This window comes from Anas platyrhynchos, chromosome 10, assembly GCF_047663525.1.
Source record: "Anas platyrhynchos isolate ZD024472 breed Pekin duck chromosome 10, IASCAAS_PekinDuck_T2T, whole genome shotgun sequence".
Taxonomy (NCBI): Eukaryota; Metazoa; Chordata; class Aves; order Anseriformes; family Anatidae; genus Anas; species Anas platyrhynchos.
In genome coordinates this window covers 3,102,570-3,126,066 of record NC_092596.1, presented here as the reverse complement: position 1 = coordinate 3,126,066, position 23,497 = coordinate 3,102,570, and the positions used below count along the sequence as shown (strand labels likewise).

At 37.1% G+C, this 23,497-nt stretch overlaps 1 protein-coding gene across 1 annotated transcript; it reads right to left on the bottom strand.

Moving 5' to 3' along the window:
* Nucleotides 1-23,497, bottom strand: CUL4B (cullin 4B). Its single transcript, XM_021274229.4, has 20 exons — nt 22,203-23,497; nt 19,547-19,662; nt 15,115-15,218; nt 14,139-14,208; nt 13,574-13,647; nt 12,473-12,635; nt 12,286-12,375; nt 11,932-12,014; nt 11,253-11,320; nt 9,986-10,104; nt 9,245-9,437; nt 8,856-8,960; nt 8,444-8,554; nt 7,616-7,701; nt 6,656-6,763; nt 6,361-6,474; nt 5,696-5,801; nt 5,449-5,621; nt 4,781-4,933; nt 1-3,626 (listed from the first exon to the last, which is right to left on the bottom strand). The coding sequence occupies exons 1-20, from the start codon at nt 22,729-22,731 to the stop codon at nt 3,531-3,533; spliced, it is 2,661 nt and encodes an 886-aa protein (XP_021129904.1). The 5' UTR covers nt 22,732-23,497; the 3' UTR covers nt 1-3,530.

Here is a 23,497-nt window from a genome sequence, read left to right as displayed (position 1 = left end):
TTTATCAACACAAAACTGTTTAATATTTATTAAATGACACAAAATACCTAGATAACAGACTCACTCTCTGAAAGGACATGTATTTACATTATTTACCAACTTTAAGAAAGACTCTCTGTACTCATATCAGACTTGTTATGAAACATTAAAAAGGTTTTGCTGCTTTTTGCATCGAAGGATGCAATGACAACACATGCCCTGTTTGCAAGTCTGCATAAACTATAACTTTTTGATGCAGTGAAAAAGCACTTTTTTTTTTAGTTCTGGTAGCCGAGTGAAGAGGCTTCTGAAAAGTAACAGGGTTAGTTTTTTTTTCCCCCACTCCAGACATATTCTGAAGAACTGTTATAAAAAAGTATATTACATTTTTGAATGCTGCTGTACTCTTACAATTTTAGTGTAACTTTTCAAAGAAAATATTATTCCTACTGTATGAAATCACTAAAAAAACAAAGTGGTATCTGAACATTTCATTAGATACACTTTTGTTTCTTTAAAAAAAAAAAAAGACAAAGACATTAGGGCAAATGATATGCTTAGGAAAAAACAAAAGTCTGACTGAGAGCAGAGACCAAAATATGAAGCACAGCTAAAGCAACTTAATTTGCTAGTTTTTCTTTTTTTTTTTTTATTAACTATTTACTTTGGCACCTTTGTGTAAACTATAGAACAAAACAATGTTTACAACACATTTGCAATTACAGCATTTAAACAAAATGGTCACTTTTTAAACCAGCCAAGACAAAAAATAGTCCATTTATGGGTATAAAGATTAAAAAACCTAAAATATATATTTCTAAGAATAAACTGCAATTTCTTATGAACAAGGTGCTATAAACTGCATGCAAGAGTCAAGATTAAAAATGTGTGGCCAAACAGACAAGCTGCATTATAGCCAGATGAATTGTGGTCCAAGCCCACTCCTATTTTATTTTTTTTTCATATAGAGATATATATGGCTCAATAGGCAGGCACATGATCCCAGCAAGAAGTTGTAGAATTATACGTCTGGACAAGAAATCTTGGCTGCAGCTTTGTCATTTATCAGGAATGAGTGAGACCTTAACAGAAGAGATGAACAAGTTCTTGGGGAAAAGCCATGAAGATCCAAGAATGAGAAGCCTTCTCCCCTCCCCTCTCTCACCCCTTCGCTCAGCCTAGCCAGTATTCTCAAAATCTATTCTTCGGGTTGCTTTAACTAGGTTGCCACTCAGGGTCTGCCTCAGATCATGGAAGTCTCATGAGAGTCACGGACATTTTTCTATGTACTAATTTTTGCATTTAAGTTACTGAAAAGGATAGGATAAAAATTAAATAAGCCTTTGTACCTTTCTGGTTGGTTTGACTGAATGCAACGCACTTGTCTGATGAGGGAGGATTTTACCAGAGCAGATGTTTTTAACATGGTGGTGTTTGATTTGGTTCTGATTGAATGGAACCAGTTCAATGTTGATTTAATCATCTCCTGCCTCCCAAAGAGAGAAGTTTTATGCTCCTTCTCCAAACACCTTTTTAAAAGGAATATTTTATTGGCTAAAGATACAAAACACATACAAGAAAAAGAAACACTGAATGGAAAATGCAGAAGTTTTGTGTTTTTTTTTTTTTGTGTGTGTGTGTGGGGGGGTTATAACATGCTTTCCTCCCCAGTGGATGTCTATTTGAACTAATACTTAAAGATTTGCCTCTGTTTGCTGGAGCAATCTTCAAGTTGCTTACCGAATAATTGTATTAGCGTTTCTTACAGAGGCAAGTGTGGTCCTGGATGCCTACCAGAAGTTATGCTGCAATAGCGTCAGAAGATAAGGTAGATTTTCTGCAGATCATATAAGGAGCTGTATAACAGTGTAGAGTGACAGCAAACAACTTAGTAGGAGAAAAAAAACAATCATCTGCTTCATCTGTCAACTGAGGACTGCATACTTTTTGAGCTTGAGCAAAACAGCTGGAGAAAACATGGAACTAAACAATGGACCAAAAAAGCAGCAAGGATGGGATGTGTCAGATGCAAAACAGACACGCACGCACTCCCTCTCTCACACATACACACCCCTGAATGTGGTATCACAGTGATAAAAAGTTATAGATCCTAGATAGCTAAGTTACACTGTCACTAAAAAAAGTAACATTTTGCTTTCAAGAAATATCTGGTATTTTACCAGGACTATCAGTGCCTGAAAGAGGATGAGGTTTTTCACTGTACTTTGCAACACAGCTGACTGTAGGTCTAAAGCTTGGCTGGGTAAGGAAGAACTGTTATGTGGATGAGTTACCTTTTCTGCTGACACTTTTTTTTTCCCCCATGTATTCCTGGCATACACTGCTATAGCAATAAAAATGCATTCTGTTGAGAAAAGCTCTACATTCAAGTGACTTAATTCTCCCATGTCTTATCAAGATGCAAAGAATGCTTTCTGGTCATCTATGAACATGTTTTAGATGCCTCGTAACAATACTTAACTATCTTTCTATGTGAGAGGTAGGCTTCTGGTTTCTAGGAGGCCTGCCACATCTAGGGCTGAGTTCTTAAAGCTTTAAGTTAAAGCAATCCAAAGCAGGGCAGTCTTGTAAGTGCCCTGTCTAAACCTTGAGGTTTGTTCAAGTTCAGAATGTTGCAAAGCAAAACACATTAAAATTAGTTTGTAACTTTTGTTCTTACAGCTGTACCACAAGAACAGTGTGGCTTTTCATAAATACCTTTAAATAGATTCTCTTTTGTAGAGTATTGCTGCCAAGAGGTGAAGGCCTCCTACCCATGACTAGTAAAAACTGTCACTTTTGTTTCCATTATGGCTGTTTTATGCTTAAAATTCCCGAAGGTGAACACCAAGTCTTACAGGCAAGCCATTTAAATATAAACCTGAACTTGTTTTGTTGTAGCGGTTATTTAAGAATGGTATTTGTATATATAATATATATGCCCACACTGCAAACTTTATACATCATTTTATATTGGTATCATTTTTATCTTAATTGCAACCAAGAATATATTCCACTAGATCAGCAATAAGCATAGGTTGGCTTATTCCCTATTTCCCCTCCCTCGAGGGAAATCCAGGTGTGGGTATCAACCAGATCAATGGTATGTTGTTAACTGAAATGCATTCTGTACAGTAAATAAAAAGTTTGCATGCAGTTTAAGCATTTTAAAGGCTATTTTCTTACATTAACTAACCTTCTTTTTCCATTTAAAGGTGTGACAGACATCTGTCTTATCAAGGGACTCCTCTTCAGACCCAGAGACAAATGGAATTATGAAGACCAGATACCTTCTTGTAGCTTTCTGCACATCTTACTAAATAACATGCAAAGAGTTCAACAGCATTCTTCTTAAAATGTAAATAGTACTCTTTAAATGGGCATGTTAACCACTGAAAGAAGTCGTCCACTCTACTATACTTCTCCATTACACTGTTTTCATTCAGTCATCGGTAGTATAAAAAGTCAATTAATGGGATCAACAGGCTAGTTTATCCACTGGCAATTGCGTATGACACCAAGTGTGCAGTAAAACAAAGGCCAACATATGCTTATGCAATATAGTTGTATTGATTTGGGTTTTCTTTATCTCTTTCCATGTAGTCCCTGTCAATTAAGGATTCTATTCTCTTCTTAAGGTCAGCAGGCTGTAAAATAAAGCAGATGTCAGCATTATGATTTTGTGGTCAGTGTTTCTCTAATTCTTTCTATTTAAGACAAATATTCATACTGTTCAAGATGACTAAGGAAACATCACTTAAATCCCTTAGAGCATTAAAGATCCTTAAATTTTCGGTGTATAATTGACTGAAGAGAAAGTTACAGAATTAGCTTGTTACTTGCAGCTAAGCATAGTCTTTTTACAGCAGGGAAAGATATCTACTGCTGTTTAAACTGAACGCTACTATGAACAACTGCAATTCATACATTTCATACCAAAGCAGTTTTATTTGTGACTTTTATCTAGATGGCGTAAGTTTCATTTTATTTTGATGCAAATAAGTTTTGCAAGAGTTTGGGTGCCCTATGACTTTGTTCAGTGAAGAACTTATATAAAACGTCTCAAGACAGAAGAGCGAGGAAAAGCAAGCTCAGCTACAGTTTATGTAAAACTTACAGGCCTGCAGTAGCTTAACATGTTAACAGAGTAATATGGCAATAACTTAATTTTAAATTCCCATTGATAGAATGCACTGTATATTCAAACTCAAACAGATACATCACTGTCTATTTGAAAATCCATTTGGCATTTGTACACAATAAGCTATCATTCATATTTTGCAACTGTGGGCTGCTTTAGTTTTGAGACATTCACCAATACCTAATTTTCATTCCACAGATACTTGTATATATCAACTAATATAATCTGTCTAGAAAAAACATTGTACATTTATTGGCTACTAATTTATTAAACGTTATCAACCAAATAAAGTTAAGAATCAAGAACACTTCTGCATATCTGAACCATTTTTCTCTCATCCCAGAACTGCATTGCCAGAAGACACAAGCAATGCAAGAACATCCGTGTGTAAACAAAGACAGCTTAGCTTCCAATTAGTACCAGTAAACTCACAGTTCTGAGAACCATTTTTAATATGTTTTATCAACTTACCAGAAGCCAGAGGCAATATTCAGATAAATGAATGCAACTGGCACTTTAAGAAATTTCTGAAATTCAGTATTTGTCTCTCCTAACAGTTAAAAAAAGGCACGTTTTAGAGAAATACTGTTTAACTGAGGACAGGCCAGGGAACATAACAGGTAGTAACACATTTTTAGAAGAAAAAAATCAGTACTACACCTTTACTGGGAATTTAAGCTGGTTGTAGACCTCTGACACAAGCAAGTTATGACTCAACGTTTTGCGCATCTTCATGATTCGTACAATTGCAGCGTCAATCTGGTATTGCCGGTCCTGGAATACTCTCTCTGTAGTGCTTGCCTGTTCCTCTACCTGATGAACCCATTTAAAAGAGTTTTAAAGAGAATACTGGAACTGTTGAATTAATTCATCTTCATATCTAGCACAATTCTTAGTTTATGACACTCAAAGGTTTACTGTCATATATTTGACATAAATACTTTAAAGACAAAACTCTGCTCTTAAGAAGAACTTGCACAAGGGATGGTAAATTCACTGAATTAGTTTCTATGTTCACAAATCAGTAAAGCCCTAGAGAATGATTAAGGGTGAAAAAGAACAGTTACTAATTGGAACTTTTGCTAATCAACCTCATTTATAGAGCATCATTGGTATATAAGTTAGTCTGGAAGCTCACACTTAAATCCTCATTGTTATGTTTGTGCTAACATCTAAAATATACATGCATGTTTCACACAGATACCAGCGTGTACGTTACAACTGAGAGGGAAAAAAGCTTGTAAGTGGGCAGGCAACAAGGTATCTAACCAAGAATCAAAACCTCAGAGCATTAAAAACAAAACAAGAACTAACAACAACAAGAATACCGTTTCTTTCATCTGAATTTGGTTGATTTTTATCCTGAAGAGCTTATGTCTGAAATCATCATTGCATGTGAATTTATCACCGTCTTCCACATCTTTTCCTTTGGGGCTTTTAGTCAGTACTCTGGCTTTGCCACAAGCCAGAGACTGAAGTGTCCTTCTCAGCTCTCCATCCTCTATAGCAGAAACAAGTTGTTTAGTATTTTTAGTCAAGAACACTTGGAAGTACTCAGTTGTTTTCAACACCAACCTATCCCAGTGGCTTGCTTTATCTCCTCTAAACTGAACTCCTCTCCTTCATTAAACATGAGCAGCACAAGTGTCTGGAACAAGGAGACCTGAAGTTCTTTTTTGCCCTGTCACAGGGAAAACAACAGACATCAGTAGGGTGTTTTTTCGGTCAAGAAAAAACAATCAAGTCACTGTTCTATGTCAATTCTATATCAATTATTTCACTTAAAGGATGCAGTTGCTCCTTTATATTCCCTAATGAATAAAAGAACAAAAACTACTGGTCACCTTTTGTTTTTACTGTGAAATGCAGAATAAACTAGAGGTTAGAAGGTTAGACTACCAAATACCAAATTTGCTAAGGTATACATCTACTTGAGACAAATTCAAATCCATTAAGTGCTTAAAATCATGGTTAGAAAGACCTCTAATCTAAAGTGTAACACATGCATTAGTTAAAAACCCAGCATCAGCAACCATAGGATCTTTGCAATAACCATGTTTGATATTTCCTGTTTTATCATTAACATTGTTATGAAAAACACAACCAGTAACATTCCTGGATTCCAAGATAAATTGTCTTGAAATATATTCATGACCATGAAGAAATACTGAAGGGAAATAGAAGCTCTCTAAAACTGACATTTTGGAACTGTCAAACACAAGAGAAACTACGAGACTCACCTCTTTAAATTCAGCTTTTAGTACACAATGACCTAGTGTTGATTGCCACTGAAGTTTCCTACCACTGTGTTTTCCTAAATAAAAGGTCTTGAAAATCTCCTGCAGTTTTACCATCTAAAAATGGAAGAAAAACAAAAAAAGCACATACTAATACACAATTTCTACTTTAAAAGCATCCCTCTGTACTCCACAATCAAACTACGTAGCAGTTGATGATAAAACCAAGTTGCAGTTGATATCAAGATGCATTACTGTTAGGCTGCTATTTGGTATAACATGACTCTCTATTCATTACCTCTGGGGGCAGGTGGACCTCCATAGGCACATAAGTTGGCCAATAACCCATAGTCAAGATATTCACTGTTAGTTCAATGTTGCCAGGTACATTCTGATTTTGCATATACTGCAGAAAGAAAACAAATTGAAATACATGAGTGTTTATTAAACACATTTCAGGTAGAACTGAAAAGCTACCTGGAGCAGACATTAGAGCACAGAATGCAAGTAACCTTGTGATGCCTTTGTTATGTAAAATGTGAGCTACATACAAGAAAAATTAGGATAAGAAAAACCACTTTCAGACGTTTTAAAGGTGTTTTTCAGGAAGAAAAAAGCAAAAGAAGTGCTTTGGGAAGCTGATGTGAAGATGTACATAGTTATATTCTATAACTGGATGTACTTATAACTACATACATCTTCACATCACAATTCATGTAAGATACATCAATTGAAGAAATTAAGCTGCACTTCACCTGTAGTCAAAAAGTTACAGGACTGCTGCAATTGATGTCCAAAACCATTGTCTGAGAAGCATAGTTACTTGCCTAAATGACTAAACTTATGAGCCAGTCCCATCAGAATACAGAGCTACTAACTGCTGTTGAAATGTTTCAGAAGTTTACAATTCTCATTTTATTGTTTTCTTTATTTTTTGTTTAAATCCTCTGTTTCCAGGAAAACAACTAATAAATGCAGCATTTTTTTCTAAGATAGAGAAACAATTTAAGAAAACAACTCTCACTGATTTTCAGTGGGGACTTTTGCCCATTCCCTTTGAAAGGGATCACTAACAAAGCCCTTTTCTCTGTAGTGAAAGAACTTTACAGACAACCATAATAATTCAAAAGGAGTTTAAATAAATTACAATTATAAATGTTTACTAAAGACATCCTGCACTCTCTTATTAGCCTTTTTGAAAATAACTCATTCACAAACCAAGTAAGTGAAGGAGCCATGGCAGGCTTTCCAGCATTACCTGTTTAAATTGTATCATTATGTCTTTTGAAAGCTCCATATCTTTAAACATTCCTTCAAGTTTGCTCGTGAAAGCAGCTCCACATTCTATAAAAAAGAAAATTTCATTCTTTAAAAAGAGATCAACAGCAAAAAGTATTTATTGTAAGTATTAGAAAGCACTCTGAAGCAAGACCACCTATTTCAGTAAACTTTCAGCAAATAAAGACCTGCACTTAATTATGAAACATAGTAAGGTTATAAACGAAAAGGGAAAAGTGTTCTTAATGTGGCAGCTATTTTGCAACCTATTTTTTTCCCCCATGCGGACATGACTATTCTTCCTAGGAATCCACAAGCAGCTTGTCACTCAGACTTTGATCTTAATCTTAATGAGCTGCCTGCCAAACCCTCTCTCGATGGTGGAACAACACTGAGCTCTAAAAATCTTATCCTACCACCCAAAGGAGCTGTACTATGAAGCAATGAAGACCAGACTACAAAACTGCTAGCTGGCAGCTTCATGGTCCAGACCTAATACAGAGTAAATTGCAAGAGGAAAAGTCACCCTCAAGTTCTCTGAACACATCACTGACTTATTCTGCAAGGAACACCAACTCTATCCCACAGGCCACGAGGTACAGCGAACTTTAAACTGCTGGGTTTTGGCTATTTCTGCTATAGTTACTCAAATAAAAGCAAACGATTCTCCCCCCAAAACACCAGTCATTCAAGAATTGCATGCAAAGATTTTTGGCCTCACGTAAGGCATGAAATACAAACAGCACTTCTGGAAGGTCTCATTAAAATTAGAGTTTTCAAAAGGAAGATGGAAAAGAAAGATATTTACCATGTTTGAGTTTGGAAAGCATAGATTTTTCAGCATCGACTGATGCACTCTTCCCAACTAATAGCCTCTTCGCTAGATCTTTTTTATAAAAGGCCTCAAACACATCTTTTCCTGTAAGAGATTAGATTTGACAGTGATCACAAGCCATTATGAGCTTTAAACATTACCGTTATTATGGGGCCCAATTCAAAATTTAATAAGGCTAGCAAGGACCTTCACGTTAAGATTTAAGCAGAGTTGGAGGCAGGTCCCATTACAGGCATTTTAACAAATACTAGTTAAACAGCACTGCACCAGCAAACTGCATGAGAGAATGAATGCTTAAAAATGTAGAAAGATTGCAAAAATGAATTCAAAGTATTTTTATGTTGCTGATTAAACAACTGTATCCACACACAAAAACATCACTTACCATATATGAATCTAAATATGATCATAATTTTATCCAGCATTTTTTCAAGTTCTTCATCAGTAGCTTCTTTGTTGCCTGCACGGAGCTTTGAATCTACATATTTAGCTAAAAGAATGTTAAGGGATAACAAGTTTATCATATACCTAGTATCACAATGGAAACAAAAATTTACTTGTTTTTAAATCCATATTGTTAAAATCTTTTTATTGTTAAAATCTAAATTGTTTAAATCAACTGCATAATAAGGCACAGGGGATACCACAATTTGAAGATGTCGTATCTCAGCACACAATTCCATATCACACCAGATCTGTTTAAGCTGCATCAGCAACCCCCTCATTTCCCGCCCCCCCCAAATTCTCACATAGGAAGAGACCAAATGAAAATACCTATGAGTTCAGCTGGCTTATTTGGTCTTTTATTAATGAATGTTTCAAAGGCTTCTTTCATGGCATTTACAAACTTCTCATTCTTGAGAAAGCAAACATCAATAATATGGTCAACTTTATCTTTAAAATCAAGCAGTTCTTGGACCATGGTTTTGTCTTTTTCTGGATTAATTACTATTGTGCTACCAAATGCCTGAAAAATAAAACATGTCTTTCAATTAGTCTGAACAATGAATTCAAATGAAAACACTTAAAACTTAAGTTATCTTTGTAATGCTTTGGTTTTGATATTCCTATTAGTTCCACTAACACAATAGAAGTAACAGCATTATAAAGGAATTATATATCATCATTCTCAGACCGTACGTTGATTCAAAACCAAACTATCAAAAGATAAACAAAATTTAGAACTTTTTTCTGACAAGAAATTTCAGAAGGGAGATGATAGAAATGTTTTGGCATTATCAAAACACATATTGGAAAAAATATACTTGTCTCCCACAACTGCCTATAAACAAGGTAAATCCAAGTTTATTTGAAATTCAATAATACAGTTGAACAAATTACTATATTCTTCAAGAAGACCTGAACAGTTACTGTACTTTTCCCAGTAGAGTTTCAAAGGCTGTTCATTAGATGCTTATAAGCAAATATTATTTCTTACAAACATGCAATAGTTTTTAGAGATGACAAATATCTGTTTATAAAATCCCATCAACACCATAATTCTAGAAATGGTACCTTTATGTACTCAATCCAGTGTTGTAAGAGAACTTGCACTCCACCTCTCACACGACTAAATAACTGATACAGAAGAGACAGGTCTTGAATTCGATTTTCATCAAGAAGGTGGTTTAAACCTGCAAATGAGAGAATTTCAATAAAAATTGAAAACAGTGATCCCCAGAGAGCACAGCATATTACTACAGTAAGGGACCTCTTCAATACAAGCATTTCTTATCGATCTGTTAGGTTGTGTTTTTTTTTTTTCCCTTTTTTTTTTTTTTAAATTGGAAAGCTTCTCCCATTTAACAGAAATCCAGTGAAATGTAAAAGAGCTATCTGGACTGGTTCTTAGGCTACTTTACATAACATATTAATCACAACACCTTTGCTTACTTCTGCTCTACTCTGCCCTAAAATTTTGAGAGGTCTATGCTCTACTGATCAGAAGCAAAGGCCCCTTGGCAATACAGAGCTCTAAGTCTCAATTCCAGCTGAAAAAAATGCATTTTACAGATGTTTGAAGGCAAGCAACTTCAAGAAATATCTTCACCTTCCTTTTTTTTTTTTTTTTTTTTAAATCAAACAAACAAACAAACTTCCTGGCAGAAGGCCTGACACTCTAGAGCAAGGTTCTAAAAAGTAGATGGGTAAATCTTGCAAACCTCCTCTCAATAAACAGTCTGTTCCAGATGTGCAGGACAATGCTCACATACTAGCCAGATTGTGGATGAAACAGATAATTTGATCATTTGATTATCCAACTTTTGCTACACCCATATTTATCTCCAGACTATCCCTCAGAGTAACAAATGGTCACTAACTCCACAGAGACTGTTGAAGAGCTGAGGTTAGTGTACATCACTGCTCAAATTTCACTTTTTATTTTTAAATAAAAAAGCCAGCTTTATTTTACAAACAGCAAGCAAACAGTGTTTCTCTTTTCTGGTGCAGCCAGAATTCAAAGGCTTTTTCCCTTACCTCTAAGGTCTTCAAAATGCTACTCATCACATGGAACAGAAGAGTCCCCTATTCTAGTTTTCATTTTGCTTTGTTACGTATCTGAAAACACCACTGTGGCTCCTTACCTCTGACAAGGAGAATGGTACTTGCCCTCTCGCAAAATGGTCTGTGCTATTTCATGAACTGAGTAGCAAAGGGCATTAAAGAATGATGTAGCTTGTGTCATCCCCCAGCACCTGAATCTGTCACTTCCTTTTTCAGCAGAGGAATTGAAAGCCCCGAAGCAGTAATTAGAAACATTTCTATAAAGAAGGAAGATTACCTTTCTGAAGAATGGCTGTTAAATGTTCACCTAGAAGTTGCTTTTCTACAGTTGCAATTAGTGGCTTCCTATAGAAAAAATGTTTAGAATTACTTTTCCTTTTTCCAGTATTGATAGTTTTAATTATTTTGAGATTACACTAACTACAATCAGCACTGGGAGTGCTCTAACTATCTGTGGCCAAAGATGTAAAATGAGTATACACATTTGTCCTTTTTTCCTCCTTTTTTCAACCAGATTTTGTGGAAATCCTGACTCTAAGTAGAAAAGACTGAAGAGTAAAATTAGTCAATTTTCCACATCCCATTAAGAATATGTAAATATTCTTATGTAAACATTAGGAGTCTTTTACTTGAGAATTCTCTATCCTTGGTTCTATTTTTTTCCCAGGTAGTATGACAGCTGATTAATTGCATTTCAGGAAGATGTTTGGATGGAAAGTGGCAGCCTGTATTTCTAAACAGAGATGCCCAACAATGTTTATGTCAAAGTAGTGACTTACAAAAAAAGGCTATCAGCTGTGTAAACCAAGACAGTACTTCATCACAACCAAGGAATTTTGGGAAACGAGAAGCATTTGATGATTGTTTAATAACTAAAATAAACTGTAGCTATTAGATGGCTCTCAACAAAAGAGCCAAACCACTGAAGATACAAAGCAAAGAGAGATTACACTTACTGTGTACTCTGATCTAAGTAAGTGATTATCCTGTCTGCTTCTTCTTCCAAGCGCTTGTTGACATGGTGAAGATATTCTGGAACCTGAAAATACCAGAGTAGCTTTTTATGTTTTAATAATCAAAAGAGAAAAAAAATGACAATGCTGGTTTACAACTACAGCAACTCCAGTTTAAAGCACAAATCATTACACTGTGAATGAAGGAATCCTCATTTGAATTTGCTTTCTCAGAGTACTATAAAACATACAAGGCACATTATTGCCCAGTACACTATTTAATGCAATAGAATAGTTCCTCTCCTTGATAAGTGTTCCATCATTAGGCATAAGAAAATAATTGAAAATTCAAAACACCTCTCTTTCCTGCATAAGCCTCTGGCCCTCTGCTGCATACAAGCGGTTAGTCTCTTCCAAAAATCTATGTTCGAAAGAATCTTGATAAATCTAGGGAAATAACAACAACAATTCAGGGTAAAGCTTAGAGAGCACTAAATAAGAATAAGCTGGTTTATTGGTTGAAAGCTGAAATGAGCTTACTCACCTGCAAGTCAGAAAGCATGCTTAAAAGGCTTCGCAATAAGCTCCTATCAATAGCCTCACCATTTCTTTCCCTCTCAATCAGTAGAAGAATGCCATCAATAGTTTTGTTCTGAACCTTCTGATCACTTATTATATGAGTTCTGAACAATTCTAGCCCCATATCCCTAAAAAGAAAAATAAAAGCTTTTTAACATATTGCATAAGAGTAAGCCCCATATATTAATAAAATTTGATCTGGATCAAACAGAGCCAAATAAATTACTTGCATTCTCTGAATTCCTCACTCCTTTGTCCCCAAATAACTCACGATGAACAAACACATACATACTAAAATAACCCATGACAAAGCACCAACTTTAAGTTACAGATTTTAAAGATCAACACTTTTTTTCTAAATAACCCCCTAACTTTTGCAGTACTTTTCACTTGACAGGATAATTAAAACTAAATAAACAATAGCTTTCAACTAGGAAAGGAGAATGCCATTCTGGGCGCCAATTTCAAGTTTAAACTGTTGTACAATAGTCCTTTTAGTCCATCACTTACTAATCTAAGTGACAAGGCAGACCTCAGAAAATCTCAGTTATTTGAGAGAGAAGGATCTCTGTGGCAAAGTAATCCAGGTAGCTTAGCACCCAGTGAAGAGCCAAATGTTGTACGGCAAAGGCACTGTAGGGCATTTGCTAATTACTAAAATCAGGCTGGGGAGGGAGGGGTTGTGTTTGTAAGAAAACCACCTGCTCTTATTTTTAGGTAATTTTTCCCTTTCAAAAACGTTCAAAGAACTTCAAATACTATGCACGTTACTTTTACATTACTAAAGGCAATAACTAGACAACCCAAACCCTGGCACTTCAGTTGTTGAGCATGTCCTCTCCTTTTACTGTGTAAGTGGAGGCTGATATATATTTAGCTAAGATTTGCTATCACAGTTCTAGAAGAATCCCACAATTCATGGTAAGTTCATTAAAAATGTGACCTCCCCTTGCAATAAGAAGGTACGTATTCACCATGTAATTTACAGGTCACTAGAACGCAGCTAATAAGATACCATGGGATAATTTAAATAGTCCCCTCACAATTTTATCCTTTGTGCCCTTACCAAATAGATGGCAGCATTGAATTCTGAAGTACGTAAGTTCGATCCAAGAACAAAAAGATACTTCTAATCATAATCTGGTATGAGAAGAAGAAAAAAAGCCACAATCATTTTACTCTTGAATCTGAAGAGCAAAACAAATTATGCTCAACAACAACAAAAAAAAAATCCCCGTGACAGGCTTTAGGCAGTGCTTTGTTATTTATTTAAAACACTCCTCCAATTTTGGTGAGCTTATCAGTCAACATTTAGCATTTTTCTCTAGGAAAAAAAATAGCTCCTTTCATAACAGGTATGAACAAAAAAAAGGTTGCATAAAAACAACTGTTCAGAAGTGGTGTACCCCCACCCAGCCCCAAGGCCAGACCAATGTGTTAAAAAAATATACTACATTATTTTCAAGGATTAATTTCTAACATATTAAATACAGATATATTTCACAAAGAAGCCTTATTAAATTTAAGGCAACATTTCAGAAGCACAGTGTGTTTGTAAAGGAACAGAATTAAGTAAAGTATCAGCTGGACTAGTGAACTGTTTTTCTTTAAAAGGAAAAAAAAATACTTACCATTTGTCTGCAGTGATCTTGCCAGCATTTGTCTATTTTCTTTAGAAAAAGAACACTATCCAACGAATCCATGAAGAAATCATTAAGAAAATTATGATTAACAGGCAGCATTAGTAGCGAAATGAACCAGCATTTTGTTTTATTTAAAAGACACTTAACATACAGCACAACAAACTCACCTACTCCCAAACAGGACCACTTAATTTCTTCCAACTTGTTTACTTTTAATGAGGGTCCTGGTGTAAACAAAGTGTTCTTAATAACAACAAACCAAAACAATGAACTATTTAAAAAAAAGGAAATACACTTCTGAATGCTTTGTCCAATGATCCATCCTGGCAGCGGCTTGCATGGGAAACAAGCAAACCTCAAAACCCAACAATTCACAATATGTCTAACAGTCTGCCACTACGTAGATTCTGTTATTTCAGCTCATGTTAAGAGAAAAACTTTGTTTGCAAATTTTGACTTGTACTCAGTTCACAGGGTAATTCTGGTAATAATTAACATCCACTTTACAAGATCTCATTCTGATTCAACTCAAAACTTTTCTAGATCCACCATTTTGATCCTCAGAACTGGTACCATCGTACATTTCCAGACCACTAGCATTTTTCCAAACAGAAAAAAAGGAACTAGTTCCAAATTTTTTCTGTTTACCCAAGCATGGCAGGTTTGGTACGTGATGCAGTCACCACAGCCATTTTTAAGCCTTACATTATGAGCTTCTCTAAGATGTCAAAACGTGTCATAAATACCAAGAACATTTTCTCACGAAGTTATCACATGATTACAGATAAAGGAACGAGCAGTGTTCTTTGTGAGGTCCCAAAAAAACGGAAACAGAGACAATTATGCAAAAAACAGGAATTCAAATCGCCATGGCCTACTGTCACAAACTAGTGAAAGACATCCATTGCCACACACTGGCAGGTAAAAACATTCTGGCTTGTCAACAGCTTAATAAAAAGGATATTCTCTGAATTGGTGAATTTGTGCTTTAATATGGTCTTCACAAATCTGTCTCAACTGCTTGTACAAGTTTGCAGAAATCTTGTAGGAGCAGAGGTTTTCAACAGCCTGAAGTAAAGAGAAACAGACACTAAGCAGTCTGATTATAGTCTGACATGGTTTTACAAGCAAAGAGAGACATAGAATTCTTCTGCTTCTCATTCAAAAGTTACCAGCTTTTAATTGTAACACTTAACAGCTGCATGCAAAAAAGAGAGACATGACACTGTAACAGCAATATGAGAGCCATGCCCTGAACAGCTCACAACATGAGGACTTATTAATTTCAGTTGGAGTATCGATAACTAATAAGGAACACAAAGAACAAGGATGACGGTTTAGTACCAACAGCTTGCTGGGTTTCATACTTCAAAGCAGACACTAAGGTCCTCATTTTATCAGCTGCCGTGCTCTGCAAGTCACACCAATATTGGTTAAAAAAACAATACTGCTTGTCCTTTCCTTGATTAAAATTCCCCTTACCCACAAAATTAAGAGTGTGCGTCCATTTACCCCTTGGCTGTATTTAGTTTGAATCCTGAACAATTTTTGGTAGTGTAACTACATTCCAGGTGTTTAGAGCTGCAAACTTTCTAGATCACAATCAAGTACTACAAGATTTGTGCCTGTGCTTCATAGCAAGAAGAGAGAAATTTAATGAGGACTTGTCTTAGGAGACTGATCACGGAAACAAGCATTCTATAGTCCACAAGCACAATGAAGACTTTTCCAAAATGTACGCCTATTGCCCAGATTTGCAAGAAACCGAGCAATTCTAACTCCTTGAGAGACAAAGTCACAACACGTGTATATTCTGGAAAACATCTGTAGAAGCAAGAGAGGAAATATGTACTGCTTTTAACCAATGCTTCCTGATCTTATTTGTTTTCTTAATGGAAAGTGCTTTAGTTGCCAGTACAACCAACTCATAGGAACAAAGTATTGGAAAATCAAGTTTGCTACCCAGCAACCGTGGGCAGCCAGGCAGTCAAAACAGTTCAGATGTGTACAGTGCATCCCTATTCCATTACAAAGAAGTCCCCCGCATCCCCAAATACTTCCTGACAGTGCACATAGAAGCCATTAGCTTCTCACAGTTAACAGCCACCACTGCAAGCACAGCAGTGACCAAAACAGCTAAACCAGTCATCGTTCCTGGGGTGGAAGCACCGGCTTGCTTGCAAGTGCACTACAGGTAATGTGGGCTCTATGACAGAGTTTGAATCAAAACAAAACCCCAGCCAACACAACCAAAAGAGAAAACTAAACCTGCATAAGCTTATTGTCGTAAAAAGACAGGTACAGCAAGAGAGTGAGTACACCAATTAATGCTAAAGCAGCATCTCTGAATACTGGCCTACACAAATACAAACCAGGCATGTGACATCTGAATCACGATTAGGAAAGCCAGAAATTGATTGTCACCGTACACAGACATGAAAGTATAGAGATCTTAATAGATGGAAATTGCAGTAAAATTCAACTCCCAGCCTTAACACTTAAGAAAACCCAAACAAATACAAATATGCAATAGGAGGAAAATTTACTTCATGGTTCTTTGAACACCACGTTTAGAGAGGCTGATTAGACCTCTAGTAAGTGCAATAAACAGACTTCTCCCACTTATTTTGGAGAAGAAACATAACTGGAAAGACAAATGCTGTTGACTTGTTAGTTACCTGTATGATCGCACGTAGCCTCACTTCTAACTAGCAGCCTGACACACCAGCAGCCATTTAGCTGTATGTCACCAGCAAAAACTACTGGTCAGCTCCCCCATCTCAAGTGAACATTTGCAGAACTGCTGCTATCAACACAAGTGCTATTTAACCAGGCTGCTACAAATCCTTAGAGAAATTCGGCTTTGTGCCATAGATAGAAAAACACACATATGTCAGTTTACACTTATTTTTAATATAGTGCTCACGTAAAGCTGTGCTTTTGCACCTGTGTATCAAACTCAGAGATGTTAAACACCAAGTATGTGCTAGAATCTGAATGCTTGAAGAACAGGTACAAAGCTTCTGCATCCTCATTGAAAACTACTGTGAAAATGTTTTAGTTTGTTCATTCTGCTCAACTTACTGGCATCATTATATTGATTTTTAAGAGGGCAAGCTTTCCAAGGACACAAACAAAACTTTAAGATTTGCTCTGTGGAGCAAAACAGTATTGCAATGTTACGTGCACCAAATTTAACTACTGGTGCTACAAAACAATAGTTGTATTATATAGAGAAAAGTCCTGGTAACTTTAGGAGCTACAGTTCAAAAAACTGCTTTGTTCAGAATTAGTGGAATATAACTTTTGGCCAGGGCGTCGGTGTCCTAAGGATGGTCAGAACACCTAAAAGCAAAGTGTTGTACTTCCTTTGTGTAACGCATTTTATTTTTAATTGCAGCATCCACGCCTGTGTCTCTGTTAGAGAAACACTGGAAAGGGCTCTGATGAACTTCCCAGAAGTGCTTAAATCTGTGACTGATTAAAAAAAGAAAATTAACAATGGATCTAGTACCAAAGACCTAGATGACTTCTTCCTGGTACTACAAGAAGGAAACTTGTTTTGATAAAGAAGCTGTCAATTCTGTAGCACTTCAGCTGCTCACAGATGTGTATTGTTTTTCTTGCTGGAGTGGGTGAGGAACAACATAAGTAATAAAGTTATGGCCCACAAAGAAATAAAGCCTCAAAATGTTTATTCAGCAAGGTTTTTCAACACAGACAACAGTTAAACCAAATTCAAATTTAACTCAATTATCAATTATGTTATTTTGAGGTGTGCAGCAAGAACTTTTGCAGGTTATTTTGCAATTCCCTTCTGTGCTTGGATAATGGTGTCTGCCAAGGCATATTTGGAACCAGATCCATTTACCAAACAGCTGTTCAGAAATGACATTGGTTAAGTAAGTGTTTAAAAACACTGTTTGCTATTCTTATTTTTAAATGAAGACTTTATTAGATTTATAAAAAGAATACAAAGATTTCATACTAGATTGCACTCTGTTCTTTTAGAACCTAGCTACATTATTATAATGTTAACACAGATTTAGAAGAAAACTCTTACCCTTTTGTTTTCTGAGCATAAACACCACTAAAAAGCAAGGCTGCGGTAAAACTGAACAGAAATTTCAGTGGTAATTTTGTAGCAGAGGCAAGGTTTTCAATACAACTTTGTATCTTTAAACAATCTTGAACATCCTCAAGAACTTCATTAACTGTTATTTGCTCTGCTGTTCAGTGAGTTATTTAAAATACCAGCCAATATAGTGTATTGTAATTTATTAGTTTCACCAGGTTTTGCAGAATTAACAATACTGTAGTTACTTTCACAATAGCATATATCATCTTGACCAACTGTTAGAAAAAGCTATTTTTAAATTAACTGAACATTATAAAGAATTATAACCTCAAAAACGCACTGGATCAAGGAACTCGACCAGTGAGGTTACAGGTTCTACAAGGAATGGAAATTTATCTTTCCCTAAATCTGACCCCAAACCTTGTGCAAACAAAACTTTTCTCCCTAACTTTTCACAGAAATTAAGCATAAGCAAATGGGACTTTTTTTTTCTTTTTTGAAAAGGGGAGAGAATGGGGAAGAAGATACACTAAAAACAGACAGAGAGAAGGATTTACATATACACACAGAGAAACCAACCAACAAGGTAATAAAAACTTTAGGAGTAATTAGAGTGCTTCCTTATACCCAGCTAGAGCAGCATGGCTACTATGCCATTAAAACCACAAGGATGTTAATATGGGGCAGGTGAAGAGAAAGCTGAAAAAGCAGAAGTTGAGTTTACAGAAAAACACGTTAGGAAATGCAGTTTGCATGTGATCACTTCCTAAAATGTTTAGGGCAAAGCAATCAAAGATGTTGCTGGAATTAAATGAATTTTAATTCTCAATTAAGACATAATGCTCAATGATAAGCAACTGCAATCAAATCAAAATAATACAATGGTATTCTATTTACTTTTTAAGAGGCGAATGAAAAGTTTCAGTGTTTAAATGAATTAGTTATAACCCTCAATCACAGATACTGTCTTGAGACAAAGGATTATATCTTTTTCTTACCTAACATTTCTCCTTTAGCATCTACACACCATAAGCCCTCAAACAGTAAAGGGAATACAGCTCCCTGACTTATTTCTTGTCAACTGTTGCAAGGGAAACCACACCTTGGATTATGTTGTGGCAAGTAAAAATACTTTGTTCAAAGTTAAGTCTCCTGAGATTTGTATTGATCAATTTCAGATTCAAGAAACTGTTCTATGAAAAAATTTCGAGTGAGAATATCACACAAAATACATTCCTAACATCGTCTCAAAATTGCTTTAAATGAAAAACACAAGTCACCAACACCCCATCCCACTGCTTGCACTTAAAGCGCTTACCTGATAGAGCTCCTCTAAATTGTATTTAATTGAAGTGCTGTTCTGGATAGCTTCTACAGCCTCTTTCAGTTTTTGCCAGGTTTCATCTGTGTAGTTTTCAGGCAACTTGGGTTTATCTTGAAAAGAAATTATTTTACAGAATTTGAGAAAGTATTAAGTAAGAGTAAAACATTTTACCTTTTACAGAAAGGCATAGCTCAGAGAAGACAGGCTGATGCTCTAGGTTGTATTTACACATCAGTGTAAAAGCAGTACCTTACATTTGAAACAATATCACATCGTAAAAACTCAGCATTACTCTTCACATACACATCACAACATCAGTAGCCCAAATAGTACGTGTGATTCATTAAAAAATAAAAATCACAATGTGTCATATGTGAGCAGCTTAACAGGTAGAAACCCTAAAAACCAGCAAAACAGACCTGCATCTTCATAATGCAGGTCTTCATTTCGTACAAGAGTAGCACAGATAAGAGTAAAAAACTGAACATAAAAGCTGAAAATGATGGATTAACAGCTGTGTATAGATTTTTATTAAGTTCATTAATTCTACTCTGTATTAGCACTTGGAAAGAAACCCCAAGACACGTGCATGGAAATACTTTATAATAAAGTAAGGATTTGTAGTCACAAGGAAAACCTTCCAATTTTGAACTAACCAATTTATACATCTCATGGGTTTGGCCAGTGAATATTTGTGAGGTAAGCCCTCTTTTAATGTTCATACACCTCAAGCTTTGCAGATTTAATGCTTTCCATTAAGTTTCTCCCATTTAAAAAAAAAGGTTGAGAAAGATTAGCCAAGTCACACACCCAGAAAACCATAACTATTTTTAAATTGCGTTCTCAAGTTAGTTAAAACAACCCTTTTTGTTGTGATACACAAATTCTCAAATGGAAACAGGAGGAGAAACATTAGGAAGCCACATGCACATTCATGCCACCGACAAGTGGAACTGATCCAGAGTATGTGCTCTATTTAAATGGACTTCTGCAAACCCAAAGGTTAAAAAAAAAAAAAAAAGCTTTTTGATTTCTCTCGAAAAAAAATAATAAAAGCAAAACAACACCACTTCTCTCTTTTTGTTTTTCCCCATACATTTCCCTACAGTACTGGCAATATCTCAACATTGCTGTGCTGTAAGAATCTATAAGGACAACTCATATAAGCAGGACTTGACCACTTTCACTAGAAAGAAATGAGTATGCTACTCAGCAGTAAATACCAAGATTTGAGGTTTTGGGAAGTTGTAAAGGATGTTATTGCTATGACAGATAAAAGCATGCCAAGATTATTGTTCAGTTTAGCATCCGAGAATAAGTAAAAAGCAAAGCTGGCAACGCCTCAAGACATCCTTTTAAAGCGAGCAACTAGAATACCAATTCCTAAGAAACAAGGATCGCAGCATCATGTGATCTATGACGTTTAGCTGGTCTTTTGAACAGAAAAGGTTGACTTCCTTAAGGATAACAACAGGGTACATGCAGCAGAAGAGTGGCATTTCTTTTTCACCATTGTGCATCACAAGTATAAATTTTCAAACAGCCAAACTAAACAAAGACAATGTGACCAGGGGAAATGGGTGGAGAAGATTCTTGAGGATTACAAGGCCCTCAAAACAAAAAGTTACACTGGAACACTACAGTGAGTAAAATGATCCTAATCCTTACCTCCTGGGATATTGCTACAGCACATTTGCATCAGTTGTATATTTCAAAATTAGTTTTAATCTTAGTATCTTTAAGCCCCTCTACCCCCACACTCAAACACATGAGAAAAAAGAAGTTTCTTTCTTGAGTTGTTTTTAATCAGACTATTGTAAAAAGATTGCAAGAGGCAGGAAAGAAACAAGAACATCTCACAGTTTACCCATCCTTATAGGATAAAGACTACAGAGTTTTAGCTAAGCTGTCTACACCTACTGTAATTTTGTTTACTAGAATATTATGCAGCACTGCAGCAGAAAGTTTCATCTCCCTGCTTCAGCTGGTCTCAAGTAACAACACTCAAACACGTTTGTTGGGAAACTATAACATAATGTAAACTTGAGCACATTCAGAGAGAGAAAAGACATTAAAAAGATAAACAATAAGAGCTTAAGCAAGGATATTGTGTGGAAAGCATCCAGCAAAAATCTGAGCTACCTACTTTGAATGTAAGTAGGGGAAGCAGAAAGGAAATCTGCCATAATAGCCTGATAATCACCTTAGTTTCAGTATTTTAAAAGTAAGCACAGGCAGAATAACCTACAAACAAACAAAATGGATATGGGCAAGACATAGATTCAGATCCAATTTTAAAAAAGGGCCATAAAACGTTAGAAGTTTAACAAAAGCAATTTACACTCTTATGTAGTAAAATATTTTGTTTAACATGCAGGCTAAGGCCTTCTCCACAACAGCGTGAAAGCAGCCTGAAAAATAATCCCAAACTGGGAAGACTAGCTCAGGATGAGTTCATGACTGGGCAAGTATGCATGATAAATATTATTGCCCCCTTCACATAAGTTTAGAAATGTTTACCACAGAAAAGAATTTCCTGTAAAACCTGGAGCTATTGGAAAGCCAACCGGTTTTCACATTGAAAACAAAACAGAGAACAGAGAACTGAGCGGCAGCTCTGCATGGGTAGTAAGGAATTATGGCCTGTTACCTTTAAAGTTCTTGATTACTAATTTCTTAGCGGAGCCAGGTTTACTGTTGGCAAAACTGGAAACGGTAGAGGAGGCAGCTTTGGTCAGGCCATTTGCATGGTGCCCTACAGCCACTGAAGAAATTAAAAGGCTTTTATTTTTGAGCTGCTGTTGGTGCTGCTGTTGAGAAGAGGCAGCAGGAGAGGAGGAGGAAGACTCTTCAGCCATCTTCACATCGAGTCCAATAAAATCCAAGGAGTCCTCAAAGCGCAGCTTCTTCTGGAGGTGATGGTTGGAGGAAGCAACCCCTGAGGAGGAGCACGAGGAGGTGGTGATGACGGTGGAAGATGAGGAGGAGTTGGTTTTGGAAGGAGAAGAGGAGCAGGAGGAAATGGAATCAAATTCTTCTCTTTCAGAGTTGCTGTTGCTACTGTTATTTAACTTTCTCTTCTTGCAGGAGGAGCTGCTGCTGCTATTACCATCAGTGGCAGGTCTGACCTCCTGAGCTGCAGCTGGGGGGTTGGGGGAAGAGAAACCTGTGGGAAACATGAACACACAGAAGTGAACAGGCTGAGGGGCATCAAATCTTTGTGAGATGACAAAGAGGGAGAGAGAGTTTTAGGGTCAGTCTCCAGTGTCTCTTCAAGGAGTCTTTTAACTCCTCCTCTTATCAGCTGAATCCTTCCGAGTTCCCCCTCCTTCGCCTTCTTCCTCGGAGCGATGGCCTGGTCTCCCCTCTCGCCCCTTCCTTTATCACTTCGCTTCTCCACGCAGTTTGCCTCCGTTTTCCTGCCGGCACTCCCTTCTCAGGGGAGTGTCTCCACTCCTGTCTCTTGCCGCCCACCGTCTTCTCCCGGTCCTTCTCTCCGGCACCCCCACCTCCCCCGGGCCGCCTGCACCCCGAGCTCTGTCTCGTGCTCCCCCGCCTCCTCTCCGCCGAGCAGCCCCGGGGAGGGCTGAGCGCAGCTCCTCACGCCGGGCCTCCAGCCCCTCAAACCTCCCTCTCCCTCTCCGCTGCCCGGTCTACTCCTTCCCCCGCGGCCCAGCTCCGCTCCGCTTGCCCCCTGCCCCTCTCTGCCTGCTGCTGACGCTGCCTGGGGCGGGCGGCCCGGCCCGGAGCTTGTTATTGTCAATACACGGCAGAGAGGTAGCCTAAAGATGGCGGCACATCCGCTCGCACTGCATGCTGGGGCGGAGACGCCCGGAAGCGCGGCGGGGCGGCCCGAGGATGCGGCGGGCGCCGCCCCGGCCCCGCAGGCACCGCCTCGTCCCTACAGGCCCAGCCCCGCCGGAGCGCGCCCCCCACGCGTCCCCT